Source organism: Pipistrellus hanaki, assembly GCF_964339955.1.
Source record: "Pipistrellus hanaki genome assembly, chromosome: 6".
Classification (NCBI taxonomy): domain Eukaryota; kingdom Metazoa; phylum Chordata; class Mammalia; order Chiroptera; family Vespertilionidae; genus Pipistrellus; species Pipistrellus hanaki.
In genome coordinates this window covers 15,851,827-15,879,428 of record NC_140508.1, presented here as the reverse complement: position 1 = coordinate 15,879,428, position 27,602 = coordinate 15,851,827, and the positions used below count along the sequence as shown (strand labels likewise).

The window sequence follows — 27,602 nt, the reverse complement described above, 5'->3', positions numbered from 1 at the left end:
CAGTGCAGCAGTTCTTCGCACAGCGGATCCTCACAGACAATTGACCTGGAGGTCAATTCCTCCAGTATACCAACAGCAATCAAGGCTTAATTACACCAAGACTGTGCACTAAGCCCACAAAGGGATATAGCAAAAGCGACCACCTCAAGGTAATTGGAGAAGCTGAGCTACTGATCCCTATAGGCCACCGACCACATAAAGCCACTCTATCAACACAGGGAGAGAACCAAAATGAGGAAACACAAAAGCATGACACGAATGGAAGAGATGGAGGAGAATAAACTAATGGATGACACACAGTTCAGAATCACATTTATCAATATAAGATTACTCAAGAATCTTCTAAAAACCGTTGAGAAACTTGATGAGACCTCCAAGAAGCTTGGTGAGACCTTCAAGGACCATACTGAGAATACCAAAAAAAAATGGAAAAGGACGAGCCAGAAATTAAGCATACACAGTCTGAAAAAAGAATATACAGAAACTCAACTATAGATCAACAAGTCCTAAGAATCAAACCAAAGAACTGGAATATAAGAAAGCAAAAATCATCCAATCAGAGAAGCAAAAAGAAAGAAGAATCCAAAAGTGTGAGGATAGTGTAAGGAGCCTCCGGGATGGCTTAAAACGTACCAACATCTGGGTTTTGGGGTGCCAGAAGAAGTGAGCAGAATATTGAAGGATTAATGGAAGAAATAATGACAGAAAACTTTCCCTACCTGGTGAAAGAAATAGACCTACAAGTTCAGGAAGCGCACAGGATCCCAAACAGGAGGAATCCAAAGAGGAATACACCAAGACACATCATAATTAAGATGCCAAGAGCAAAAGACAAAGAGAAAATCTTGCCGAAACCGGTTTGGCTCAATGGATAGAGTGTCAGCTTTGGGACTGAAAGGTTCCAGGTTTGATTCCGGTCAAAGGGCATGTACCTTGGTTGTGGGCATATCCCCAGTAAGGGGTGTGCAAGAGGCAGCTGGTCGATGACTCTCTCTCATCGATGTTTCTAACTCTCTACCTCTCTCCCTTCCTCTCTGTACAAAATCAATAAAATATATTTAAAAAAAAAAAAAAGAGAAAATCTTACAAGCAGTAAGAGAAAAACAACTAGTTACCTACAAGGGAGTACCCATATGACTGTCAACTGATTTCTCAACAGAAACTATGCAGGCCAGAAGGGAGTGGCAAGAAATATTCAAAATGATGAACAATAAGAACCTACAACCAAGATTACTCTACCCAGCAAAGCTATCATTCAAAATTGAAGGTCAGATAAAGAATTTCACAGACAAGAAAAAGTTAAAGGAGTTCATCAACACCAAACCAGGATTACATGAAATATTGAAGGGTATTCTTTAAGAAGAGGAAGAAGAAGAAAAAGGTAAAGGTAAAAAAATTATGAACAACAAAAAGGCATCAAATACATACCTACCAACAAGCGAATCTAAAAATCAAGAGAATAAAAAAAAAATCTGAAGAACAAAATGGACTGGTGAATATAATAGAATCAGGGACATAGAAAGGGATTGGACTAACAATTCACAGGGGGAAAGAGGTCTGAGGGGTGTGGGAAGAGATTGGATGAAAATCTTACACCTATGGATGAAGACAGTGGTGGGGGTAAGGGTGTGGGGTGGGGTTGGGAATCAGGTGGAGGGGAGCTAAGAAGGGGGAGGAGAGGAACACCTGTAATAATCTGGACAATAAAGATTTATTTTAAAATACATAAATAAATAAATAAATAAACAAACAAACAAATAAAATAGGAGTGAAAGCATTTATTTTTATGAGTGATTCATAGTTTAAGTGTGAATTGTATTTCTGATCTTATTCTGATTTTATTTTAAGTAAAAGAAATTATTTGAAATGTATTTAAGGCTTAGTATAAGTAACTCCCAATTTGTGTGACTTGAATCCATTTTGTAAAACTTAGTTTTAAAGTGACTCTGAGCCCCAACTGTGTGAACGCCCTAACATGTGTTTATCTGGAAAGTTGTTACTGTGTGAACGCCCTAACATGTGTTATCTGGAATGTTGAGAAGCGAGGCAAAAAGCACCTGGAGAACCCCGATAAGACACACTGAAGACCCATTGGTTACACCCAGAAGGAACAAGGGAACACCCAGAAATGGCCATAAAAGAAGGAACCTAGAGGCACTGGTCAGAGACCACAAGGGCTCCTCCACCCACCGTGTTCTCTCCGCTTCCTTCTCTCCCTGTCTGAAATACTGCGTGAAGCTCTGCCCGAGTGAGCTGTCACTCTGCCTGTGAGCCGAACCTCTGAGGCCTCGTTCCTGACCGTGACGCTGCAACAGTGTGTTCCTGTCCAGTGTGTGTGTCTGTCTGCGCGGATCTCCAGGTGACCTGCCTAGGCTTCTGGAAACCACCAGGACTCTGGTAAATAAACCGTGGGATTTGTGCATCTTAATATTTGTCTCTGTGTTTAGTTTATGCTCGGTCAAATTTAATCAAGTACTTTGGGCAAATCCATATAAGTCCAATCCTTTGGCTGAGGGACCCCAGTCACCTGTGCATACGTTCCTACCTGAGGGTGAGTTGGGGCAGTCAGCTTCCAGCCTGCCTCCTGATTCAAGGTACAGAGCCCTGTGCACTTTGCTTAAGGCTTGAGGCTGGCATCCTAGAATTCTTAATAATTTGGAACAAGGGTCCACACATTTTCAATCTGGGATTGTGTAATAAATTCTACCTGGGGCTTTGGTTTTTTGTTGTTGCTTTAAACTTTTTTTAATTTATTGGTTAATATGATTAGAGGTTTTAGGTGTACAATTCTATAATATGACATGTGTATATTGTATGTTCACCATCCCAAGTCTAGTTTCCTTCCACCACCATTTATCTATCCTTTATCCTCTTCTACTTCCCCCAAAGCCTATCCTTCCAGTAATCACCAAACTGTTGTTTTTGACTATGTATTTTTTAATTTCTTTATTGATTAAGGTATTACATGTATTTTTAAATGTTATTTTATTAACCCCTCACCTTTTCACCCAGCCCTGAAAACACTCTCTCCTCAGACAATTGTCAATTTGTTCTCCATCTATGGGTCAATTTCTATTTTGTTTGTTAGTTTATTTTGTTCATTAAATTCCATATACAAGTGAAATCATGTGGTAATTGTTTTCTTCTGACAGGCTTATTTCACTCAGCATAGTGTCCCTTACCTCCATGAGTACAGTCGCAAAACATAAGATTTCCATTTTTTATGGCTTTGTAGTATCCATTGTGTAAATGATCCATAGCTCTTTTATCCAGTCATCTACTGATGGGCACTTGGGTTACTTCCAAATCTTGGGCTATTGTAAACAGTGCTGTCATGAACATAGGGGAATATATTATTATTTTCAAATTAATGTTTCAGGTTTTTTGGATATATTCCCAGAAGTGAAATCACTGGGTCAAATGACAGTTTAATTTGTTGAGGTAACTTCCTACTGCTTTCCACAGTGGCTGTGTCAACCAATATTCCCACCAATAGTGCATGAGGGTTCCCTTTCTCCACATCCACACCAATACTATTGTTGATTTATTAATGATAGCCATTCTGACATGTATGAGGTGATATCTCATTGTGGTTTTAATTTGCACTGCTCTGATGATTAGTGACACTGAGCATATTTTCATATGTCTATTGACCATCTGTAAGTTCTCTTAGAGAAGTGTCCATTCAGGTCCTTTTCACACTTTTTAATTGGATTGTTTTTGTTTTTTGGTGCTGAGTTTTATGTTATATATAAATTTTGAATATTAAACCATTATCAAACATATCATATTCTCCCATTGAATGGGTTGATTTTTCATTTTGTTGATGAAAAACTTGCTGTGCAAAACTTTTTAGTTTGATGTAGTCTGTTTCCTGCTACTTTACTTAAGTTCATTGATCAGTTCTAGTAGTTTTTGGTGAAATCTTTAGGGTTCTTTATATTCAGTATTATGTCATCTGCAAATAATGACAGCTTTCCTTCTTTCCAAATTGGTTGCCTTTTAATTTTTTTAAAAATATATTTTATTGATTTTGTACAGAGAGGAAGGGAGGGAGATAGAGAGTTAGAGACATTGATGAGAGAGAGTCATCGATCAGCTGCCTCTTGCACACCCCCTACTGGGGATATGCCTGCAACCAAGGTACATGCCCTTGACCAGAATCGAACCCAGGTCCCTTCAGTAGCCAAGCCAACACTCTATCCATTGAGCCAGACCAGTTTCGGCTGGTTGCCTTTTAATTTTTAATCTTCAAATTTTTAATCTTGTCTGTTTGCTGTAGCTAGGACTTCCAGAACTATGCTAAATTAAAGTGGTGAAAGTGGACATCCCTGTCTTGTTCCTGACTTTTAAGGATAGCATTTGTAGTTTTTGCCCATTGAATATGATGTTGGCAGTGGGTTTGTCATACATAGTTTTTATTATGTTGAGGTATGTTCCCTCTATTTCCACTTTGCTGTGAGTTTTTCTCATAAATGGGTGCTGGATTTTATCAAATGCTTTTTCTGTGCGTCTGTTGATATGATAATGAGATTTTTATCCTTCATTTTATTTATGTGTTATATCAAGTTTATTGATTTGTGGATATTGTGCAGCCTTACATCTCTGGAATGAATCCTACCTGATCGCAGTGCATGATTTTTTAAAATGTATTCCTGGATCTAGTTTGCTAATATTTTATGAAAATTTTAGCCATCTGTGTTCATTAGGGATATTGGCCTATTAGTTTTCTTTGTAGTGTCTTTATCTGGTTTTGGAATTCGGATAACGTTGGCCTTATAAAATAAATGTGGGAGTCTTTCCTTCTCTTGAAATTTTTGGAATTGTTTGAGAAGAATAGGAGTGAGTTCTCCTTTGAATATTGGGTAAAATTCTTCTTTGGCAGTGATGAGAACAGCACCGGGTGTTTGTCTTGTGGGGTCAGGTTGGACCTTGCTTTGTTCAGTAACCTTGCACTTGAGTTCTGGCTAGGAAAGAATTCAGAGCGAAGATTAAAACTCTAAGAGAGCATTTATTTAGAAAATTATAGAGGTGGAAGAAGTGAGTAGTAGAAGAAATGGACTCAGGAAACAAGTTACAGAGGCAAAAGAAGGGTAAAGGTTCATGCCTGGGGAGGGGGGGAGGGGTGGGCAGTGGGCAGTGGAACAGGAATGTGCTGGGTCCTCTGTCGTAAGCGTTTTAAGGGTGAAGATACTAAGGAATCCAGGGGAGGATCACAATAGAATATTCATCAGCTTTTCAGGTGTGTCCTTTCAGGGTTGTAGTCTCCAACCCTGGTTGTAGGCACCAGCCAAGTGGAACATTTAATAGTCAATGCAGCTGGTCTTGAGGTCAGCCATGGCATTGCTTATCTGGTTTTGCTGCTTTTCTGGGCCTGGTGCTGAAATATAACTGAGGCCTAGATGTTATCTCTAGGAAGGAAAGATCAGGGGGTCCAAATCCCATGACAGTGATATGTAGGGGAGGAAAGGTTACCCTGGGGTGAGATCCTTATTTTCCCAGTTTTGCTTATTGCTAGGCCTCCGGGGCTTACCGCCATGGTGACCTTCTGTACCTGGCCCGTTCTCCTTGCTTTGTTCATGTCTAACTGCCTACCACACCCCCACAGGACAGATAATTCTGGAAGTGTGACAGGCACCTCTCACAGACACCAGTGAGGTGCTATTAGACTGCCCCCTCAGTCAGTGGGAGAGGGCTGTCCCCAACCTCAATCCTGCTCTTCTCCCATAAACTAATTTAAATGAGAGACTTCAGATAATATTTGTGTTGTGAAATTTATTAAAAGTGAATTTATTAAAAATTTAAAGAAAGCGAAGTTACCAAAAAATTAAAGCATGCACATTTATTGAAGAAGCAAGGCAAACAAATGTTTGGCTTAAGAAGCACAGACAAGCTCTCAGCTAATCTGAAGAGCAAGTGGGATAGGGGTTTGAGGTGTTGTATACCCTCCTGTCTGTAGGGGAATTATTTTATTCCTCTGCTAGATAGCATGGTACAGAGTAACTCTAAAGGTTCCCCTATTCCTTGTTAAGGCTTTTGCACAATTTACAAGAAGCACTTGGCAAGTTCATATAGGAAAACTGAAAACTGCAGGCTTCACAGTTGAACAAAAGGATGAGCTAGACTGCCCTCTTCTGTCCTCTCCTCCCTGCTGTTTTAACAGCATCAAGATGACTTGCACTTATTAGTCACTGTAGTCGTCTCTGATTAGTTTGAATTAAAATCACACACACACACACACACACACACACACACACACACACACACACACCTCCGCTCCTGCATTTTCTTGTGAGGAGAGGTTTTAACGCTTTGTTCTTAAATAAGGTCCTGCTATAAGTGGCCAGGAAATCTTTTTGGCTTTGTTTCATTTTCCTGTTTCAGTTTCCCTATTCCTCCTGCCCTGAAATTTGCCTAGCTTCTTACTGTCCCATAACAGAGGGACCTTCATTATTTTTCTACAATATTTCTGCTGTGTTCTAAGCCCAGCATGAAAACCCGCTCCCATCAGCCCAAGCCCTCCTGAGAAGCCACGAGAACAAAACACCTGATGCGTTTGCTCTGCAAACTGCTTGTATTTGAATTGATTCCACCTCAAACCTTTTTCCCATCTGCTCTACTTCTCTAAATAAGCAACAGTTAAGCTAACAAGTGGAAGAGTATAAAACCAGAAGGCTCTTTCCATGTTCTTGGTGCATCCAGCCCGCAGGCACCGCACCTGTCTGGCTGCATTCTGTCCAAGCACTGGCCAGCTGCACCCTTACCGCACCCCCACAGGGAGAGGATGACATAGATGGGCCCAGAGACCCCAGCTGCCTTGCTCTGCAAGCTGAGGCCACACAGAGAGCTGAGGAGGGTGGGGCCTTCTGGTTTTTATTAAGTTTCGGCAAGGCTAACCACTCAGACTTGTTCTTGTCTGCAAATTTCAGACAATCCTAATGTCCACCATGCTATGGATGGCATTACTCTCGAGAAGGAAGAGGAGAAGAAGACAGAGGGGATAAAATCATCTATCACAAAGCCCAGTCGTTGGCTTTCTAAAAGGCACCTGAAAATCAAATTATGGACAGTCAGGTTTACTGACAGGAGTGTTGAGTGATAGTGGCAGCCAAGCTGAATCAAGTTATGCTAGTATGCTCCTAGTCTTTCTCCTGTCCCTGCCCCACCCAGTCAGGCTTTGTTTTGTAAATATTGATTTTCTATCATGTTAAGTCCTTGGTCATCAGAATCAAAGTGGCCATAGTTTTCACATCATCACTTTGGTATGAAATCCTCACTTTTGGTTTTTCATCTTTTAAGATGAAGCCCAACAAGAGAGACTGATATCTGGGATTAACTGGGGAAAACTCACCTTTGCATTTCCCCCAGAAAATTAGAGACTGATGCACCAATTAAGTAAACCAACATGGGGTGATGTTGTGTGTCCCCCAGACGCCCCTTCATTCTTCAGCAGCTCAGGGTTGGCTGCCAAAGGTTTCACTGCTGAGCCTGCTTTTGCTGAGTCCCCTCACCCAAGGACAGCCACATTGTCCTAAGATCTTCTATGAGGTCCAAGTTGTCTCCCTTCCTATGCATATGTATTTCATTCATTCAGTCAGTCAATCAGTCATTGGTTCATCATTAGAAGAGGTTCCAATGTACGATGAGCCTGCAAAAATCTGGTGACTGTCAACGTAAGAAACATTCAAACCTGTGGAGAATTTTTGTGAGTTTATTTAAGCCAAACTGGTGACAATTGCCAGGAAGCAAAATCTCAATGGATGGAGATAATGCTCCAGAGAATGGAGTTATGCACCTTATTATATACATTACAATAAAAAGAGAAGACATAAACGGGTTTTATGAAGTCCATTCATGAGTAGAGAGGCAGAAGAAAGCAAAGCAAGGAAACCTCTAGGGTTTATATATGTCTATCATTTATAGACATATACAATACTTCTTTTTTTAATATTGATTTCAGAGAGGAAGGGAGAGGGAGAGGGAGATAGAAACATCAATGATGATAGAAAATCATTGATTGGCTGCCTCCTGCATTATCCCGGGGAGTGAGCCTACAACCCGGGCTTGTGCCCTTGATTAGAATCAAACCTTGGACCCTTCAGTCCGCAGGCAGATGCTCTATCCACTGAGCCAAACCAGCCAGAGGGACATATATTTCTTTTACATAAATGGCTACAGGATAGTTAACAGTCAATAATGAACTCAATAATGATGAGGGGATTTATTGTGTCTGAAGATTGGTGCCTGTGCTTTCAGGGCTCCAGAAAAAGGAAATTACTTGAACATTCCAAAGATATGTTACCATAGCTACAAAAAGACAACAGACTGGCTTACTTAAGGTAAAAATTGACCTTAGGGAAGATTTGTAGCCTAGGACTTGACTACCAACCATAAACTGCTTTTAGGTAAAAAGTTTTCATTTCAGGCCATTCTTTGTGGTTATTTTAGGTCTCTGAGTGTGTAAGGCCACCACACAGGCCTCCTCTGAGCTTGTCAGGTTTAGTATGCAACTTCTTTTCATCCATGTGACAAGGGTGGAGGATGAGGTGTGCAGGAACTGAAGGTGGGAAAGGAAGAAATAAGAATGTAATTAACCAGGTTGCAGACACACATTGAATATTCAGTAAGTCCTTGTTGGATTATTCATCTATTGATGGAAACACTTGTAAATAACTAAGGATTGACTGTGCAGAAGGCAAAACGGTCCTACTTTCATTTCCCCTAAACTAGAAGAGTCTCACAGAACTATGTCTCCAAAACCAGTTGAATATGACTTGAATGCTTCTATTTTACAAAATACATTTAAACCACAAATTTCCACCTCGCACTATTGAAATTTGGGACTGGGTAATTCGTGGTTGTGGAGACTGTGTGATTCCCGTATTATTTAGCAGCATCCCTGAATTCTACACACTAGATGGCAGTGGCACCCCTCCCACAGCTGTGAAAACTGAAGATGTCTCGGACACTAAGAAATGTCTTTTAAGGGGTAACATTGCCCCCTTGAGAACCACTGATTTAGAGTGACACCCAGAGGAAGTAAATATTTCTTCAGAGGTTGAGCTTCATCCTGTACACTGAAAAGTCACAATTTGATTCCTGGTCAGGGAGCACATCCAGGTGGTGAGTTTGATTCCCTGTGGGGGTGTGAACAGGAAGCAAACGATCTGTGTTTCTCTTCCTCTCACTCTCCCTTCCTCTCTAAAATCAATTTTTAAAAAAAATTTTTTAAAGAAGTAACAGAAAGATGGCACAACCTCTGGGACTGCCCTTAAAAGAGGAATTGTCGTGTCCCTCCCACACCCCTTCTTCCCCCTATTCCCTTCCCTTCCTTGGTTGGGTACACCTAAGGCTGCCACCGGGGATCAGGAAGATGAGGAAGGAGGATTATGGGATGGTGGAAAAGGAGGAACAGGAGACCTCCAGTTTATCTCACCTGCCCCGGGCTGTTTCAAGATGCTAATGCAACTTCTTTGTTAAGGCCCTCTTATCTAGGGTCACTGTTAGAGTCACCAATCTAGGTCGTAATGAATTCTGGTTCCAAGCAAACAGGTCAGGCTGAGGAAGAAGGGACACACAGATTCCCAGGAGCTTGGCCCAATATCCAGGGGACACCAAGATTCCTGGTTCCAACTCCCAGGTCAGGCAGCATAGTCACTGGGAACCCGGGGTTTTCCACAGCTCACACCCAAGGGAAATGGACAGTGTCCTCTCTCCTGTTGTACTGACAGTGGCAGCAGCTGGATGCTCTAAGAACCGAAGGGTTTAATCCCCCAGCTGCAGGGAAGTTTGTGAGCAAGACTCTCATCTGTCAGCCCTCCCTGGCACTGCCTCAACTGGTGAGAGCCATGGCAGCCCCAGGGCTGGCTGAGGAATCATGGGAATGCATCTTTGGGGCCCTGCTTCTCCCCCTGCTCTGCTCCCTGCCCTTCTTGCACAAACTTTGGCCCATTAATTCCATCTCAGGGACTCTCCAAGGGAACCAACCAGACAGACAGACAGCTCTGTGTCATAATGTGTTCGGAGCACCTTAAAACACTCCCTCCTTTCATCCTGCAAGACCCCTGTCCCACATAGATCCCGGAAAGGATCTGGGGCATTTATCTAAGGCGTCCCTCTTGATAAACTTTAACCGCGTGGGAGCTGGGGCATTCAAGTAGTTGCTAGTGAAGAGGCTACTCTATGCCAGCAGGACCAAGGGCAGGCTTAGGACATAAAAAACCAGAAGCTTTACTTTAAATTTTAAACATTATGCAAAATAATGCCATTAACTGCCAGAGGAATTACACCACATAAAACATATGCAGTTGCAAATCACACAGCATTTTATTACACAAATTCCTGTTGCTGCGGGTACAAGCTTAATTGGGGATCCTTGTGGTGCTGCCCTCTGGGGTCCAGCAGCTGATCCAGATGCAGGGGGCCGGTGTTCCTCACCCAAGAGCTCTGTCGCATCTCAATCAGGAGTTACTAGCTGTTCTTCTGTCGTCTGGCAGGAAAGAGGAGCAAGGAGCAGCATGGCTTGCCGGACTAACAAAAGGACGTGCCTTCGTGGCTATCTCGACAGGCGAGCATTGTTAGCTGGCCGGGATTTATTTTTAAAGCCTACTCCACACCCGCAGCAGTTCAGATGGCTATCAGTGAATTACATCAATGCATGCATGTTAATCTCAAACAGGGCGAGGGCTCCATGTGGTTAGGGAGAGTACATCACTCACACAAATGGTTATCTTGACAAGTCACTCTGACTCAGTTCAAATCCTTATCTCTGGGGTACACTCACTTCAGGGCAGTGGGGAATGTGTCCTCAATATAAATACTTTAAGTTTCAAAGAAAGTTAACTCAAACATTTTAAAACCTTCCTAATATTTTTAGGCATTTTTAAAAACATTTTTAAAACTTTTCTATATTTTACTACAACATCCCCGCAGAGGGAGAGTGTCACCCAGTGACAAACAGGCTTAACAGGGCAACGTCATGAAGTCCCGGTGGCGAAGATTCAGGAGGTCCATGTGGAATGTGGAGGGGCCGTAGGAGAGAACAGCTCAGGGAGGCAAAGGGCCAAGGGCCAGGATGTGCAGGAAGGGCCAGGTCTGGTGGAATGGCTTGAGCGAGGGTATCTGCTCCACAATAGGTGTTGTAAATACCCTCTTCTCCCCAGTGGGTCTCAGTAAGCTACCACTTCCAGACTTGGAAAGAAATGTGTTCAGGGAAGGGAAGGGGCAGACACAGGACAGGATGGTGGCCAGACTGGGGATCCCAGCATCAAGTGCATCTGCACCCAATGGCCCTATACCTCTGCCACCATCTGAGGGCCCCTGCCTCTCTCAGCTGGTCTTTGTGTGGGCTCTGCACCAAGAAGCACAGAGTCTTGCTCTGGGTCCCCCAGGCTACAAAGGGCTCCTGAGACTTTGTTTTCTCTCTTTTGGCCTAAGGGCAGAGTTGCAGCCCCAATCTCTAGATTAAAGAGTTCTCCTGTTTTTAGTTATCCCCCTTCTAACTATGGACAAAAGGGTCCACATGCTAACCTGACAAACTCAGGGGAGGCCTGCATAGCAGCCTTGCAAACTCAGAGACCTAATGTAACCACAAAGGATGGTCTGAAATTAAACTTCCATTAAAAGCAGTATGGTGGGTAGTTACATTACTCTTAGGAACTTGGGGTAAAATGGAGTTTCTTTCTCATGGGCAGAGGGACTTGGGACTGCAGTTTGAGCAGAGGAAAATTATTCAGTGGACACTTATGTTTCCTTCAAATGGATGCAATTGCAAAGAGTTTAGCCACCCTTAACATAATGTAATTTTATTCTTTAAATAATTTTAAGTTGTTTAATTTATTTTAATTTTAATAATTATTTTGAAATAGAATCTTATTGTGAAACCAGAGGGAGGCCCAGTGCACGAAATTCATGCATGGGGGTGGGGAGATCCCTCAGCCCAGCCTGCCAATCTGGGACCCCTCGAGGGCAGTGGGACAACCCTCTCACAATCCAGGACTGCTGGCTCCCAACTACTCACTTGCCTGATTGCCCCTAACTGCTTCTGCCTGCCAGCCTGATCACCCCTAACCATTGCCCTGCCAACCTGATTGATGACTAACTACTCCCCTGCAGGCCCAGTCACCCCCAACTTCCCTCCTCTGCTGGCTTGGTCACCCCTAACTGCATTCCCCTGCTGGCCTGATCCCTCCCAACAGCCCTCCCCTGCAGGCCATCTTGTGTCTACATGGGACAGCCATATTTGACCACATGGGGGCAGCTATCTAGTGTGTTGGAGTAATGGTCAATTTGCATGTTACTCTTTTATTTTAAGTTAAAGACAGTCCCTGCTTTCTCTTAGGGTGGAGGACAGAAGAGTTACTAAAAGGTAGGCAGAACCCCCTGGACATTCACTGACACCCCCCTTCTTCACTCCTAAAAGCCAGGCCCTCCAAAGATGATGGAGAATGAGGCTAGGAGGCTGGGGACCCCATTGTCATGCTGAGCTGTTCCTTCTACCCACTCATCAGTTTATCACTTTTCCCCATTCTACACTATTCATCCACTGCCGTGAAACCACCCCTGGGCTGAAGTTCAAAATGCCAAACAATTTACAAAAACACTAATAAAAGCAGCATTTTGAGATAGCAGCTCAGAGATTCCAAATAGCACCCCAAGTGTAAGTCCCACTGCTTTGGGAAGGCAGAGAACATTTCCTTCCCGAAGCTTCTAAGACTTTCTCCCAAGTGAAATAAAACACACACACACACACACACACAAAAAAAAAAAAAGCCCCTCACCACACCCACCTGTCAAGACACAAAAGATATTCTTAGACTTTGCAACATTTTCAAACGTTTGATCTAGAAATGGAACACTTTCCTTTCATGATGAGAAAAGCCCAACCAGCTGCAGGAAATAGCTCTTTCCAAAGCCTAGCTCACACTCATGTGGCAGTTGCTTTGAACAGCAACTCAGAAGCTAAGAGCAGGAGAAGTGCGGACAACTTCCAACAGGAGAAAACTATGCTCAATGGTTAGTTCTGAACTAATCATCAGGGAAGTGGAAAGGGATGTTTGGTTTTAATACTTTAAAACCACAAGAGATATAAGAGGTCCAGATTCTAGGTGTGGATTAGGAGGCATTTTGTTGTTGTTGTTAATGCTCCAGAGAAGAGCAGTTTTCCACCTTATTTTCAATGAAAAGAGAAGACATAAGTGGGTTACACGATATCCGTAGGTGATAAATTAGGGAGGAGGGACAAAGCAAAGCAGGGAATCCTCTAGGATTGGAGAAAAAGTAAAATGATAGACACATACAACTTTTACATAGGTGGGTGCAGGGTAGTTAAAAGTCAACAATTAACTCAATAATAGTAACAATGAGAGGATTTGTAGTCTCTGCTCTGGCATGGTTATTGTGCCCAGATGGGTCCAGAAAAAGGGAAGTTACCTTGACATTCCAACAGTATGCTATCCTAGATGCAAAAAGACAATAGACAGGCTCAATTATAGTTAAAATTGACCTTTATCTGGAAAGCTTCTAGCCTAGGCCATGACCACCTGCCATAAACTGCTTTCAGTGAAAAGGTTTCAATTTCAGGCCATCTGTTGTGGTTACTTTCGGTCTCTGAGTTTGTAAGGCCACCACGCAGGCCTCCCCTGAGCTTGTAAGGTTTAGTATGTGGCTCCTTTTCATCCACACAGGAAATTCCCTTTTCTTGTGACATCACAAGAACTCCACTTCCACTGTAACAGAGGAGACACAGAGGGAGAGCACCAATAACAAAAGGACCCCCTTCATGCCCTCAATCTTCAGGCAGGAATCAGTGTGTGAATGTTCAGGCTCCCCCACCCCCTTTCCAGCCCTCCAGGTGGACCCTGAGGTGCTGCTGCTCTGTGCTGAGTCCTGCAGGATCCTTGGGATCCGGAAGCCCACAGTGGAGCTGGCTGAGTAACCTGATAATATTCTACTCCAATGCCATTTCAATTGGTGGGCTTTTGCCCCACACCAAACAATTTTCAGACACCAGCTGGGTTTCCCACAATTCCACTCAAATCTGGCACTATCTACCTGGAGAAAGCATCAGTCAGATCCCAGAAGTCAAAGAATCTATCCCATAAGACTATCTCTGTTATGCCCAGATTTTGTGATCCCCAAAGACCACCAGGAAGCCGAGTCCGATGCAATAGCAGAAAGCCTGTATTCCATGCTAGCATGGTCCCACTTACACCAACAGCGGTGTGGCTGAAGAGAGCGAGGTCAACAGATCAAGGGTTTTATAGGGGTGGTGATGTCACTGCTTTGGCTGACCCTGATTGGTTGGGTGAGGGCTAGGGTCCAGTTACAAAATGGAGGATAGCTCTACCCTGCCACACAGTACAAAATGGAGGATAGCTCTACCCTGCCACACAGTACAAAATGGAGTTAGCCCCGCCCCACCCTGCCCTCTCATCTCCACTTCAAATGACAATCACAAGTCCAGGTTATCACCTGTGCTTCTGACCGACTGGCTATCAATTAGTTCTCATGATCCCCTCCTAGCATTTGATTCATCTGCTATGACAGTTTGGAACTCAAAGAATCATTTCACTTATTAGATTAACAGTTAAGACTTGTCAACACAAGAAATGTTCAAACCTATGGAGAACTTGTATGAGCTTATTTGAGCCCGTTAATGTAAGAAACATTCAAACGTATAGAGGACTTTCATAAGTTTATTCCATCCAAACTCGACAGATTAAGATAATGCTCCGGAGAATGGCAATTTTGCACCTTATTTTATAAATTACAATTAAAAGAGGAGGCAGATTTGGATTACATGAAATCCGTTAGTTGTAGATTTGGGAAGTAGGAGAAAGCAAAGCAGGAAAAACTCTGGGATTGAAAAAAAAGTAAAATGATAAATTCATACATCTTTTACATAAGGGGGGCGGGGGTGGGTGCAGGATAATTATTAACTCAGTAACAATGAGGGGATCTGTGGTCTCCGCAGAGAAGTGCCTGTGTGCTTCAAGGGGTCTGAAAAAAGGAAAATTACTTTGACATTCCAAGGATATGTTATCCTAGATGCAAAAAGACAATAGATAAGCTCAGTTAAGGTTAAGATTGACTTTTATCTGAGAATCTGGGAAGATTCTAGCTTAGGACATGGCTACTCACCATAAACTGTTCTTAGTTAAAAAGTTTTAATTTCAGATGAGCCTATGTGGTTACTTTAGGTCTCTGAGTTTGTAAGGCCTCCCCTGAGCTTGCCAGGGTTAATATGTGGCCCCTTTTCATCCACACACTCAAGAGCAGCCTGAAGAAAGAGACACATAGGGCAAGCACACCATCCTCCTCGAATCTCTGTGTGGTCACCAAGCCCTCCAAACCCTATCTAGTTGGTTTTATGGAGGATTCATTACTTAAGCATAATTGGTTAAAACAATGGTCATTGGTATTGAACCCAACCTCCAGCTCCCCTCCTCTCCTGGAAGGTACAGGGCAGAACTCAAGTTCCAGCCCTTTCATCACTTGGGTGCTTCTCAAAGCCACCTCATTAACATAACATAAGACACTTGATCCCTCTCAGCCCTTAGGAAATTCCTAGTGTTTTAGGAGTTCCATGCTAGGAAGAGGATAAAGACCAAACCAGTATTTCTTATGATAAATTACAGTAGGACAGCCACTTTCATCTAAATTCCCCACTCCTAGACCTGTGCTCCTGCACTTACCAAAATCAACAATTTGCATTGAATCCCTGCTCTAGATGCCCTTAATGGAGAATCCCAAATAAGTCTACAACACATGGAGTACTTTATGCACATTAATTCATGGAACCTACTTAGAAACAAAGAAATAGGATGGTCCTCTGGAAGTTAAAGGTCAGCAAGGCATTAATTGGCACAGACATATACAATGTCATCTTTAAGAGAAAAGAAAACTCACCCCTGCCTGGCTATGTCATTGAAGGGATTAAGATATTTCTCAGCAGTTGAAATCGGTTTGGCTCAGTTGCTAGAGCGTCAGTCAGCCTGCGGACTGATGGGTACCAGGTTCAGTTCAAGTCAAGGGCATGTACCTTGGTTGTGGGCACATCCCCAGGGGTTATGTGCAGGAGGCAGCTGATCAATGTTTCTCTCTCATCGATCTTTCTAGCTCTCTACCCACCACACTAGAAATCCCTCTTCCTTCCTCTCTGTAAAAAAAATAAAAATAAATCAATAAATATATGTTTTTAAAAAAGATATTTCTCAGCAGAGTGCAGAAATTCACAGAAAAGGGAGTGGTGAAATTCACAGGGACAAAACTGGGTGGTACTGGTGGAGGGCATTGTGCTCACAGCACTCAGTATGTGCCCTAGTGACACTTCCTTTTCTGGAACATAGATCTTCAGGCCTGTCAGCTCCATGCCATTTACTTCCGGAATCATATACCCACCATCTCTTCTTGTTCTGCTCTGTGACCTGGAGCCACCTCCCTGGGCTGCTGTGGCTCTCACCTCATCTGCTTTCACAGGGAGAACATGCTTATCTTGCAAAGGGGGTGTCCTAGTCCCCTGGGAGCTGGTTCTGACTATAGATAAACAAACTGACCCACCACCACCACCACCACCACCACCACCACCACCACCACCACCACCACCCCATACACACACAAACACAGCAGAAGCACAGTCTTGTACTTCACTTTCAGAAATCATAGGGAGTCGGCCTCAGGAATGTACTGAGTTCTTTGAGGTGGTGCCATCTGCTAAGGCCTTTGGAGTGGGAGGCTGTCTTCAGGGATCCTTTCATAGCAAGTAGCAAACGCACTTCATAGGGTTCATAGAGTTCAAAGGGAGGTATTATTGGCTGGAAGTTCTCTCCTGGACCTTCAAGAGACTCCAAGGAAGATAATGAAAAGAATTCTAGCTGGCTTGCTGCATAACAGACCACTGGGAACCTTAGGGGCTTCACAGGGCGACTGTCACTTGCTTCACCAACCAATCTGCACTTTGGGTAGGGCTTGGGAGGGAAGGTTCATTTCTGCTCTCTGCCCCAGCAGCCCAAGCCAGAACTGCAGCATCCATTTTTCCAAGGCAGCCCATTCCCACAACTCTGGCTTCTGGGACAGCTCAGCTGGCTCTCCACCCGGGTCTATCCATGTAGCCTGGGCTATGCACAGCATGTAGCAAGACTGGGTTGCAAGGACATGAGTACAGAGAGAGCCAGCAGAGGCTGTGTCTCAGAAGTTACACAGCATTGTTTCTTCTGAACGCTGTCTGTAAAGGGCCTCACACGGTCCCATAAGGCTTTACACCATCTCCTGATGAACAAGGTTCTGGATGAGCATATGGGATTGCAATATTTTTACGGCCATTTTTGGAAAATATAACCCACCACACTAAGAAATGAGAAACCAAGAGAAATAAGGCAGCCACTCTCCATAGCTTACAAGTGTGTGTGTGTGTGTGTGTGTGTGTGTGTGTGTGTGTGTGTTGTGTGTGTGTGTTTTACTCTAGCTCTTCCTCTCCTTTCCTCTCTCTAGTCTCAGGCTTTTCTCCTCAACTTCATTATCTCTTCTCTGTGCTCATAGACACACCTCACCTCTTAAGATTAGGGCCTCAGTTTCTCTTGCCTTCCCAGAATCTCCCCAAAAGGCAGGTCCTCAAATGACCTCCCAGAATTGTAGTCGAAGCTCACGCTGATCCAGCTGTAGCTCATGATTCTTTTATCAGGAAGATAAAAACAACACACATTTAGTTTTGGTGGTGATTAGAGGTACAACTGCCCAATCATCGCTATAGATTGCCTGGTTCCAACCTCTCCTGGCAAACAAATATTAGATCCTGTACCAGAAAACTATGTTGAAAATGAGAAAAAGCTCAGTCCTATGTTTACAGACTTAAAGATCCGAAAGTCGTCCATCTTCAGAGCTGCCAGAGGCTCAGTGTGACCAGATGTGGCCTTCTTCCTTGGATGGACGCCACACAGCAAATGGGACCACTTGCTTCGCTGCTGAAGCCAGGCTCATCTTCCAGAAGGTGGTCATGTGACTTGGTGACAAATCCTACCAATTTGTCAGTACACTTGTCCCAAGTTTAAAAGCCAATTGTTGGCAAATAAGGAAGTTGCTATCAATGCAAAATGTCAAAGCATATTAGCATTTTCTGAATGCTTACTTTTTTCTCTCTTCTTCCTGTGCTAAAACTTAGCACGTGTTGTTTCATTAGCTCCTCACGTCAACCCAAGAAGATGGCTGTTATTACTGTCCCCACTCTACAATGAGGTAGCCGAGCTTTCAGGAGGTTAACTCACTTGCCACAATTAGTACACTAAGTCATAGTAGCTAACTTACAATAGTACCATTATATTTATGCCCAATGTTAAATAGTACTTTAAAGAGGAATTAACTGGCTATTAAAACCAAGAGGCCCAAACTTCAGGGCTGATTTCTTTCCCAATGTGGTCATCAAAAGTTTGATTTCTCCTTATCTCTCCTGTCTGCCTCATCCGAAGGGGCTCCCCCATGAGGAGATAAGATGGCTGCAATAGCACCATCTACATATCACATGCCCAGAAGGAGAAATGGGAAAAGATCTTTCCCAAAACCTCCTGTGAAGTCCTTCTCCAGACTCAATGGTCCAAATAGGCCCACGACTACCCCAGAACTCAGGACAGAGCCTTAGAGCCAGGAGTGTCTCCAATCTCCCCAAATCAAGAACTATAAGGGAGGTAAATGCCAGGCTTGTTTCTAAGAGTAGGGAAGTGACTGTTAGAGGGGAATCATCACCATTAGAATGTTGTGGAGCAATGATTTGAACCCAGACCTGTCTGTCTATTCACACGGTATTTATTGAGTCTTTGCCATGGGTCAGGCACAATTTTAGATGGAGGCACAAACCATTCCTCTCACCCTCCTGCTATTGGCTCTGCTGGCTCTCAGGGCAAACGCCTTGTTTTCACAAGACCTTCACGCTGGACAACTGTCCTCCTAACCAGCTTTCCTAGGTTTGAAGCAGCTCTGTGGCTCCAGGCTGACCATTTAATTTTTCTCTCAGCTTCTCACCTGTGAAACTGGGAGTAATGACACCTCCACCAAAGTTATAAGAATGAATCCACTGACTCTGAAAAGAAATATTCCTGTCAGGATGGGCTCCTCCTGGCTACTTGGACTCAAATTCACAACCAGAATATGGCAGCCATTGCTGATCCAGGTCTCTCATGCACTGTAGAGGGCCAAATGGGAAGACATCTGGATATTCTTTAGATTGTTGCTGACTGGGCCCGGATATTGGCGGAGTCATGTCAGTTGCACTCCCGCCCTGGGCGTGCAGAGATGTTCTTAGTTCCTGGCTTGTGTTTGTCCAGGAGGAAGGATGGGTGGGACCTGGGCCCTCCCAGGCTCCTTGTTTTCCTGTGAGATCCCCCATGTGGATAAATAGATGTGCTGTATGGCTCAGGAGGTCATCAGTCCGTCTCTCCAGCAGAGGAGGTCTGCGACCCACCTGGGGCCCCACTTAAACCTATTTCTGCATCAACTCTCTTCATTTCTTTATTTCTCAATCCCTGGCTGCCTCTACGAAGAACCAATTTCATCTCTCTTTCCGTGCTGGCCACGGAGAAGGGAGATCCCCTGCCGTATCAGGCCCCCACAATGCACAATGCATCTTAGAGAGGCACAACAGGTCAGGCTGCCAAGACTTCTTGCCATTGGAGCCAACTCTTATAAAGAAGTTTCTGGAATCATATTTCTACCGAGATATGTCCTGTTCATTTGGAACAAGTGCTACATCTTCCTTTGCATCTTTACCAACCAATCAAAGCATCTCCATAATGACCAAGTGGATGCACGATTCTAACCAATCAGGACATTGCTAAGTGGACCGATTAAAATGTATAAATGTGGACTCAGCATTTGCATAGAAATAGACCAATCAGGGCACCAGGGCAGGGACTTTATAAAAGCGGGCCTCCCCTTTGGAGAGCCAGTGGGAGAGCACACCTTTCGGTTTTCACCCAAGCTGGGCTTCTCTGGTTTGAAAACAGTCTCTCCTTTTAACCCCAGCAGAGTGGGGACTCCTGTTGGCATTGGATTGGTGGCAGGGACCATCTGTTAACAAAATAAAAATGGCTTCGGTGGGAAACATGAGGAAACTTAAAGCAGTAGACATCCAACCTAGTGGGCATGTAGTACTAGTAAGTCAACTCTCATTTTCATTCCATTGATGCTATGATTTGGATTTCTGTACATTACATCCTAATTTTTTTGTCTCAGGCTTTATAAAGACATTTTAGTGTGAATACTGCTCCATAGATACTAGTTCACCCTCTCTACTCAGTCTACAACTTAACTTTTTATAATCCAAACTAGAGGCCTGATGCACAAAGATTCGTGCAAGAATAGGCCTTCCTTCCCCTGACTGCAGGCACCGGCTTCCCTACAGCACCCGGGACCCAGGCCTTCACTCTGTCCAGAGCCACCTTCTGCCTTCACTCAGGCTGTAGTCACCTACCACCTTCACTCTAGCCCTGCTGCCCTCTGTAGCTCCCTTCACCCTCTAACCCCCCTTATAGCAGGCATCCTGCTCGGGGCCGCTTTGTGCCTGAGCGTGTACACTGCCCAGAGGTCCAGAGTGGCTGGGGTGGGGTGGAATGCCTGCATCGTCCCCATGGTGACAACACAAGCATCTCAGCCCACCTGCTGCCATCTTTGTGTCAATTTGCATATCCTCTCCTTATTGGCTGTGGGCATCACTATTTTGTTGCAGAGTGATGGTCAATTTGCATATTCTCTTTATTGGATAGGATTTTCCTATTGTATTAAGTAAGTGGAAGAGGGGGACACCTACATTAGAGCCCACCAGTTTCTAATTTTGTCCTGAAATCTGAGCAAGGATTCTTTTAGGAATTCAAGCAAAGGTACACGATAGTGTAGGTAGTTAACAAGGTATGAATTGAATGCATGTACATTCTAAAGATGGGGCAACCTCGCACTCCTAGAGGGCCCCCACAGATTATTTGCAAGGAATTATTCAATCCCTCAGAGCAGTGGATGGAACTGAGAATCTTCTATCTGAAGTAACCAAATTTTTAAATTTATGCTGTAAACTCTAAATTTCCCAAAGCCCGTGCTAACTGGTTCCATTCTTTAAAAACAAACAAACATGTTTTTATTGATTTATTTTGTAGAGCAAGAGAGGGATAGAAACATCAATGAGAGAGAAACATCAATCGGCTGCCTCTTGTATGCCCCCTACTGAAGATTCAGCCTGCAACCCATACATGTGTCCTGAGGGGAAATTGAACTGGGACCTCTTGGTTCATAGGTCCACACTCAAGCATTGAGCCACACCAGCGGGGCTAACTGGTTCCATTCTACTGAGCCTGTTGTTTTAAACAAAAATCCAGTTAAATAAATAAATAAATAAATAAATAAATAAATAAATAAATAAATATCAGCTTAGGTCCCAGATTACCAGAAATGCAGCTAGTTTCAATGCTGGGAAAAAAAAAAAAAAAAAAAAAAAAAAAAAAAAAAGAATCAAAATATCAACCAGCCAAAACCGGTTTGGCTCAGTGGTAGAGGGCAGGTCTGCGAACTGAAGGGTCCCAGGTTCGATTTGGGTCAAGGGCATGTACAGTGGTTGCGGGCACATCCCCGGTAGGGGGTGTGCAAGAGGCAGCTGGCCGATGTTTTTCTCTCATCGACGGACGTTTCTAGCTCTCTATCTCTCTCCCTTACTCTCTGTAAAAAATCGGTAAAATACATTAAAATATATATATATATATGTCAACCAAGCTCAGACAGAGCTGGAGCCAGGCCGTTTTCCTAGCCTCTCAATTCACAGGACACAAGAAGCGAAGTTTCTTTATTTGGCATCCTTTTGTCACTTCAAGCTTGACCCACACCCTCAACCCTTGTCTCACTTTTAGTTTAATCCCCCATTTAATATAAATTGGTTTTCCTCTCTGTATTCTTTGGGACCAGCTCAGGTACTTGATCAGGTGAAGCTCCGCAGAAGTCCTGCGGACTTCACTCACAATCTCCGCGGGGTTTTCCTGGCGTCCTTGGGGTGCAGCCTGACTCCCCCTCTCCCAGACCTACCCCCTTCCCCCACATGCTATTGTAGCTCTGATTGAAAGCCTTCAGTTGGGTCACTGCCACTGCATCCAACAGCGAAGCTTCTGGTGAATGGGGCACTGGGGAGGGAGCCGCAGCACGCCTCTCACACATTGCCCATCCTCTTACTAAAGGACCGCCTCTTGCCGGAGAGCCCACCCACTTCCGCGTCCTAGGGCGGAACTTGGAGATTTTATCCAATCAGAAGTCCCACCAGCCCCTTGGGCGGGATTCTAGGATCCGGTTGGACCAATGAGAACTTCGGCGTAGATTGGCTGCCGACTTCCGGGAAAGCGCCTCTCCCGGAAGTCACCCTCTCCTTTGAGCCACTCGTAGGCGGAGCTAGCCCGCGAGCTCGCCGTGCCACTGGCTGGCACAACTGCCTTTCACGGCAGGTGGGCGGGCGCTACCGGGGAGCTCTCGTAGGCTCGCGGCACCGCGGGGCGGGCCGCGCGCGGGGCCGGTTCGGTCTCCGCCTCCGAGGTCCCGGCGCCCGGGCAGGGCCTCTCGGGAAGAAGAGGAGGGGCGGAGGGCGGCTCTTCCCGCCGCCTCCTCGGCAAGCGGCGGAGGGGCCCGCCCCGCGACCTCCGGGGGCCGGTTCTCCGAGTTGCTGTGGTCTGCGCGGGGGGCGCCCGAGGAGGACCGCCGCCGCCGCCGCCTTCGTTACCCGGGCTGACCGAGGTCGCCGACCCCGGCCTTCGCCGGCGCAGGTAGGTGACCGCCGGGCGGGCAGGCGGAGGGACTCAGGAGACCTCCCCCACGTGTGTCCCCCACGCCCTCCCTCCATTGTCAGGGTTTCGCCGGGGTTGGTCCCCGCCCGGGTGGCAGCGTTGCGGGTCTCTCTTGGGCTTTGGCCTGGGCGGAAAGCTGGGCAGTAAATTCGCTTGACGGCGAAGTGTTCGTGCACCGGAGCAGGTTTGGGTCCAGGAAGAGCGGGCTGGACTGGTTCGGTGGAAAGCCACTCGCCCCCAGCAACGAGGCCTGTTTCATCGCAGGTCTGGCCTCAAAGAGCGAGAGGGCGGGGACCTGGGGAAGCGGCGAGCTCCCGAGCCTCCTGGTCCTGCTGCTGCTCAGCCTCCTTTTCCCCGGTTTGATGGAGACCGGCCTTCAGCTGCGGCGGTCGCTTTGTTGATCAGCATTGGGGCGGGCACGTTGTTACCTGTGTTTGGAAAGACCACTTGCGGGACCCCAAAGGAGCTGGGAGCTGGGGTGGGGAGCAAAGGGCGTATCTGAGATCCATGTGATGGCAGAGGGGCTGAGATATGTCCAGGCGATGGATGTGGACCCTGCGAGGTTCAGAATTCCAGCAAGACAGAAACTTGGGCCCCTGAAAAGGATTTTCAAACTATAATAGCATCCGGGAATTGTGCTCTTATAGGATTGATTTCAAAAATGCAGGAACTTAAAAAAAAAAAAAAAAAAGCAAGTAAAAGGTCGGCATAATCTTGACAACATGTTTAAGGGCTACACAACGTTCTTATAAATGGTAAATTGGGAGTGTGCTTACTTTGAAGACCTTGACTAAACCTGTTTCATTTTTCTTGTTAAGTGTAATTGTTGCTTAGTGTTGCTCATACCCTCTCACCCATTTGTGGCGACCATTAAATGAGGTATTGCGTGCAAAGCCTGTAGCAAATACAGCTGAGAGTGTGGTGGAGGCTTGGCTTTAGGTTTATGGCGGGAGTGGGAAGACCAAGGTCTGCATCCGGCCCGGAACTGCTCATTCCTAGGACCACGCTACCTCCCAGCTCCTTACAGCTCTTTGCAGGAGGCAGAGGCCTCCACTTCTCTCAGCCCTGACTCCTTCCAGGTCCTCTGTGTAATCTCTTATGTATTTCATTTAAAAAGTTAAGGCCTGAAAAATTAAAAAAAAAAGTTTAATATTTAATTTTGTAAATGTAAGCATATCCACTATTTCAGTAATGTTGGATTCCTTTTTAGTGTTGGGTTCTTTTTTTAATCATGCAAAAAAGAACAGGGAACTATAACAGTTATACCATACTCCCGAAAACAAAAAAAACAAAAAAAAACAACAACACACAAATCATACTATTTCTTTATGCTTTTGGACTTTTTTTTTTCTTTTGAAGGAAAATAGCATCTCAGCTACAATTGAAATTAGTTTTGCCACTCTCATACCCCTCACCACCACCCCATTAGAATTTCTTTGATTCTATCTTGTCTTGCCATTGTGGCTTATAGGATTTACCTGGTGGTGGGCATTTGTGCTCACAAATGTTAGGTGTTCTCCATTCTCGTTCTCAGCCAGCTGCCAGGTTTGTGTTTTATAGCTTATCATGAGAGTTATGGCCATCATTTTGGTTCTGTCCTTGGGGCATTTGTTCTCTTACTCTCTTAAGAAACTTGACTTTTTTCTTTTTCTTTTTTTTTTTTTTTAACCCTTTTCGTCTCTGGAATGAACCCGTGAAGACTGACACCATCTGATAAGCATATGCCATCTAATTGGCCTCTATTGGGCCACTGTTCCCTTTAACAAGGTCCACTACCTTTACCCAGGATACATTTTGCTCACTTTCCACACACTCAGGAAAAACTGGCCTTCCATAGTCATGTATACCGTTTTATAAAATGAGATTTTTAAAATTCATAGTAATGGCTACTATTTTCTGAGAGGTAGGTAACTAAGCACTTTCTCACATTATATGCCACAAGTGGTAATCTTTCCATTTTAAGACGAGCAAACGGAGGTTTAGTAAGATTAGGTGTCAGCAGCCATTTGAGACCAGCGTCATCTCTCCATAGGATGTAATTGTTTTCCCGCCCGTAGAATGGGGGGATTGTTCTCTGTCAGGAGAGATGGAGTTTGGCATTCACCTGGGTTCTCTTCAACCTTCCTGCCCCACAGCCCGGCGCCCTCGGGTGCAGGAAGCACCTGGGTGGAGGCCTCCTTTGGGAGAGCCAGAGATGGCATCCGTAGACTTCAAGACCTACGTGGACCAAGCCTGCAGGGCCGCCGAGGAGTTTGTCAACGTCTACTACACCACCATGGACAAGCGGAGGCGCCTGCTGTCCCGCCTCTACATGGGCACCGCCACGCTGGTGTGGAATGGAAACGCCGTGACAGGACAGGAGTCCTTGAGTGAGTTTTTCGAAATGTTGCCTTCCAGTGAGTTCCAGATCAATGTGGTTGACTGCCAGCCTGTACATGATGAAGCCACGGCAAGCCAGACCACAGTCCTCGTTTTGATCTGTGGAACAGTGAAGTTCGAAGGCAACAAACAGCGGGACTTCAACCAGAACTTCCTCCTGACTGCCCAGGCCTCACCTAGCAACACCGTGTGGAAGATAGCAAGTGATTGCTTCCGGTTCCAGGACTGGACCAGCTAGTAGAGCAGGCGTCAGCCCCAGCTCTGGAGGGAAACATCTCAAAATGTGGGGACACCAGTTTCCTTTCTGTTGTTGTGGACTACCCTACCCAGGTGAACTCTGCATTTGCTCGAGTCCAAGGAGCCCCTTTATTTGTCATAGTTGCCTTTTCGTAGTACAGTTTTCTATTTTTCTACTTGTCCAGCAGAGACCCTGGTTCTGGAAATACTGACAAATAAATAATACTACAAGTGTTTCTTTCTCTTGCCTAATGTGTTTTCAGGTTTTCAGAGGTAGGTTAAAGGCAGTAAGCTTAGTAGAAGGCACCTGCGGAGGTGTGAGGGCCAGGGGCAGGCCCTGCCCAGGCGCGGGTGTGCACACAGGTGTACTGGAGCTGGGCTTCGCAGCTGTCTCCACCAGAATTCTTGCGACGCTTTGAAATTACCTTTGCTCATGCTACCCATCCCAGACTGACTGTACCCTAGTGTCTGAGGTATGCTGGGCATCAGCATTACAGAACTGGGTTCTTTTCCCATCCTGCTTGCCCTGCTCCGGCTCAGGGTCCCCTCCATGGCTCCCACCAGCTTCCTGCAACCCCCACCTGGTGGGGCCGGGCGTCTGTCCCAGACAAGTCTGAGAGGCAAAAGGCCCTGGGAGGTCCAGCCTGAGGGCAGAGCGCTGAGTGGATGGGAGACATGAAGGCTTCCTCCAGGTGGGCATTCCTGCCTAAACTCAGAGTAGTTATTCAGGAAATGCCAGAAATCAGGAAGCATCTAAATGGTCAGTTCTAAGATCACACACCGTCTGAGGCTGTAAGGTGCTCTATCTGGGTGTGCCCAGGAAGAGTGGGCCGTGTGAACAAGTCCATCCAGGCTTCTGGGCGTCAAGGGCAGGGTCAGGGCTGAGCCTGCCAGCCTTCTACACACCAGGCCAGGTGGGGAGCAGGGATCCTTGGGCATGGGGTCTGACCCAGACTCTGAGGCTGGCAGAGGTTGCCTGGCCTCACCCTCCCCGTACCTGTTTCCTTTGCCAGGAGCTTATGCCCAAGGTATCCCCAGGCTGATCTCTTGCCACCCCTGGAGTTTTTGCTCAAACTCACCTCCTCAGAACGGCTCCCAGAATTCACCTGCTCCTAGGTTCTGTCCAGGGGGTAAATCCTACCCAACTGTGGGGTAGGGGTGGGGAGGCAAGAGGGGCCAGAGAGGCATTCTTGGGGGTTCTGGGGTGTCCCAGAGGCCTGCATATATCAATCAGGGTTTTGGTCTTTAACTTGTTCCCATCATTCCTGAGATTAAGGACAACCAGGCAAAGAATTATTTGCTCTCACAATTAAGGGTAAACAATGTTTTCAGCAGCGTAGCAGTATTTTAAAACATCTTCTGTCTTTGGTAAGGAAAATACAGGATATAGCAGAATAAAGATTTGTGAATTTGGCTAATATGATGTCCATGCATTGTGCTAGTATTTGAACATATACATGTCTATAAAGCAAGATGTGTATGCTAGTACCCTGTTTCCCCGAAAATAAAACAGTGTCTTATATTAATTTTTGCTCCCAAAGATGCGATAGATCTTATTTTCAGGGGATGTCTTATTTTTTCATGAAGAAGAATACGGTACACATTCATTGTTAAATGAAAATAAAGGAAATTTATTACCTGTATACGGTACGGTAGTACGGTAGTTGTCAACACAAACCAGACAAACTGAATCCTACAGTATCAAGAATTTACTCATTTATTCAATGACAATCATGTCATCATCTTCTGGAACATCATCATAACAATCCAATTCCTGAATTTCCTGGTGAATTTCTTGTGACTCCATTTCTTTCAGAATCAGTGGACCAAATCTCTCATGTTTAGCAATAGCATTCTGAGACAGAGCCTAGGGGGGCCTTATTTTCGGGGGGATGCCTTATATTTCACTCAGAAGGAAACCTGTAAGTAGGTCTTATTTTCAGAGGATGTCTTATTTTCAGGGAAATACGGTAGTTTATTGTCTGAAATGGGGGATCAACGTGTAACTGCAGGGTTCTGAGTGAATTAACTATGAACCCAATAATGCTGGGTAACAAATATTTCCCAAATCTCAGCAGAAGCTTTTATCTCGCTTAGGTGACACTTGAAATTGTAGGTTATCTGAATACTCTTCTAGCTGGGGCTGAGTGGGTTCATTTAAAAAGCCTGACCTTTTAAGCCTGAGACTTG

At 45.1% G+C, this 27,602-nt stretch overlaps 1 protein-coding gene across 3 annotated transcripts; it reads left to right on the top strand.

Annotated features, from left to right (window-relative positions):
* Window positions 1-2,163: 2,163 nt before the first annotated feature.
* On the top strand, window positions 2,164-25,648 carry NXT1 (nuclear transport factor 2 like export factor 1). Of its 3 annotated transcripts, XM_084887022.1 has the most exons (3): window positions 22,507-22,775; window positions 23,061-23,212; window positions 24,932-25,648. In XM_084887022.1, exon 3 carries the CDS (start codon window positions 24,991-24,993, stop codon window positions 25,411-25,413), a length of 423 nt encoding a protein of 140 aa, XP_084743148.1. In that variant the 5' UTR covers window positions 22,507-22,775; window positions 23,061-23,212; window positions 24,932-24,990; the 3' UTR covers window positions 25,414-25,648. The 3 variants fall into 3 exon arrangements, with proteins under 3 accessions (XP_084743147.1, XP_084743148.1, XP_084743146.1); XM_084887021.1 differs by lacking the exons at window positions 22,507-22,775; window positions 23,061-23,212 and adding an exon at window positions 2,164-2,397; XM_084887020.1 differs by lacking the exon at window positions 23,061-23,212.
* The last annotated feature ends 1,954 nt before the right edge of the window (window positions 25,649-27,602 follow it).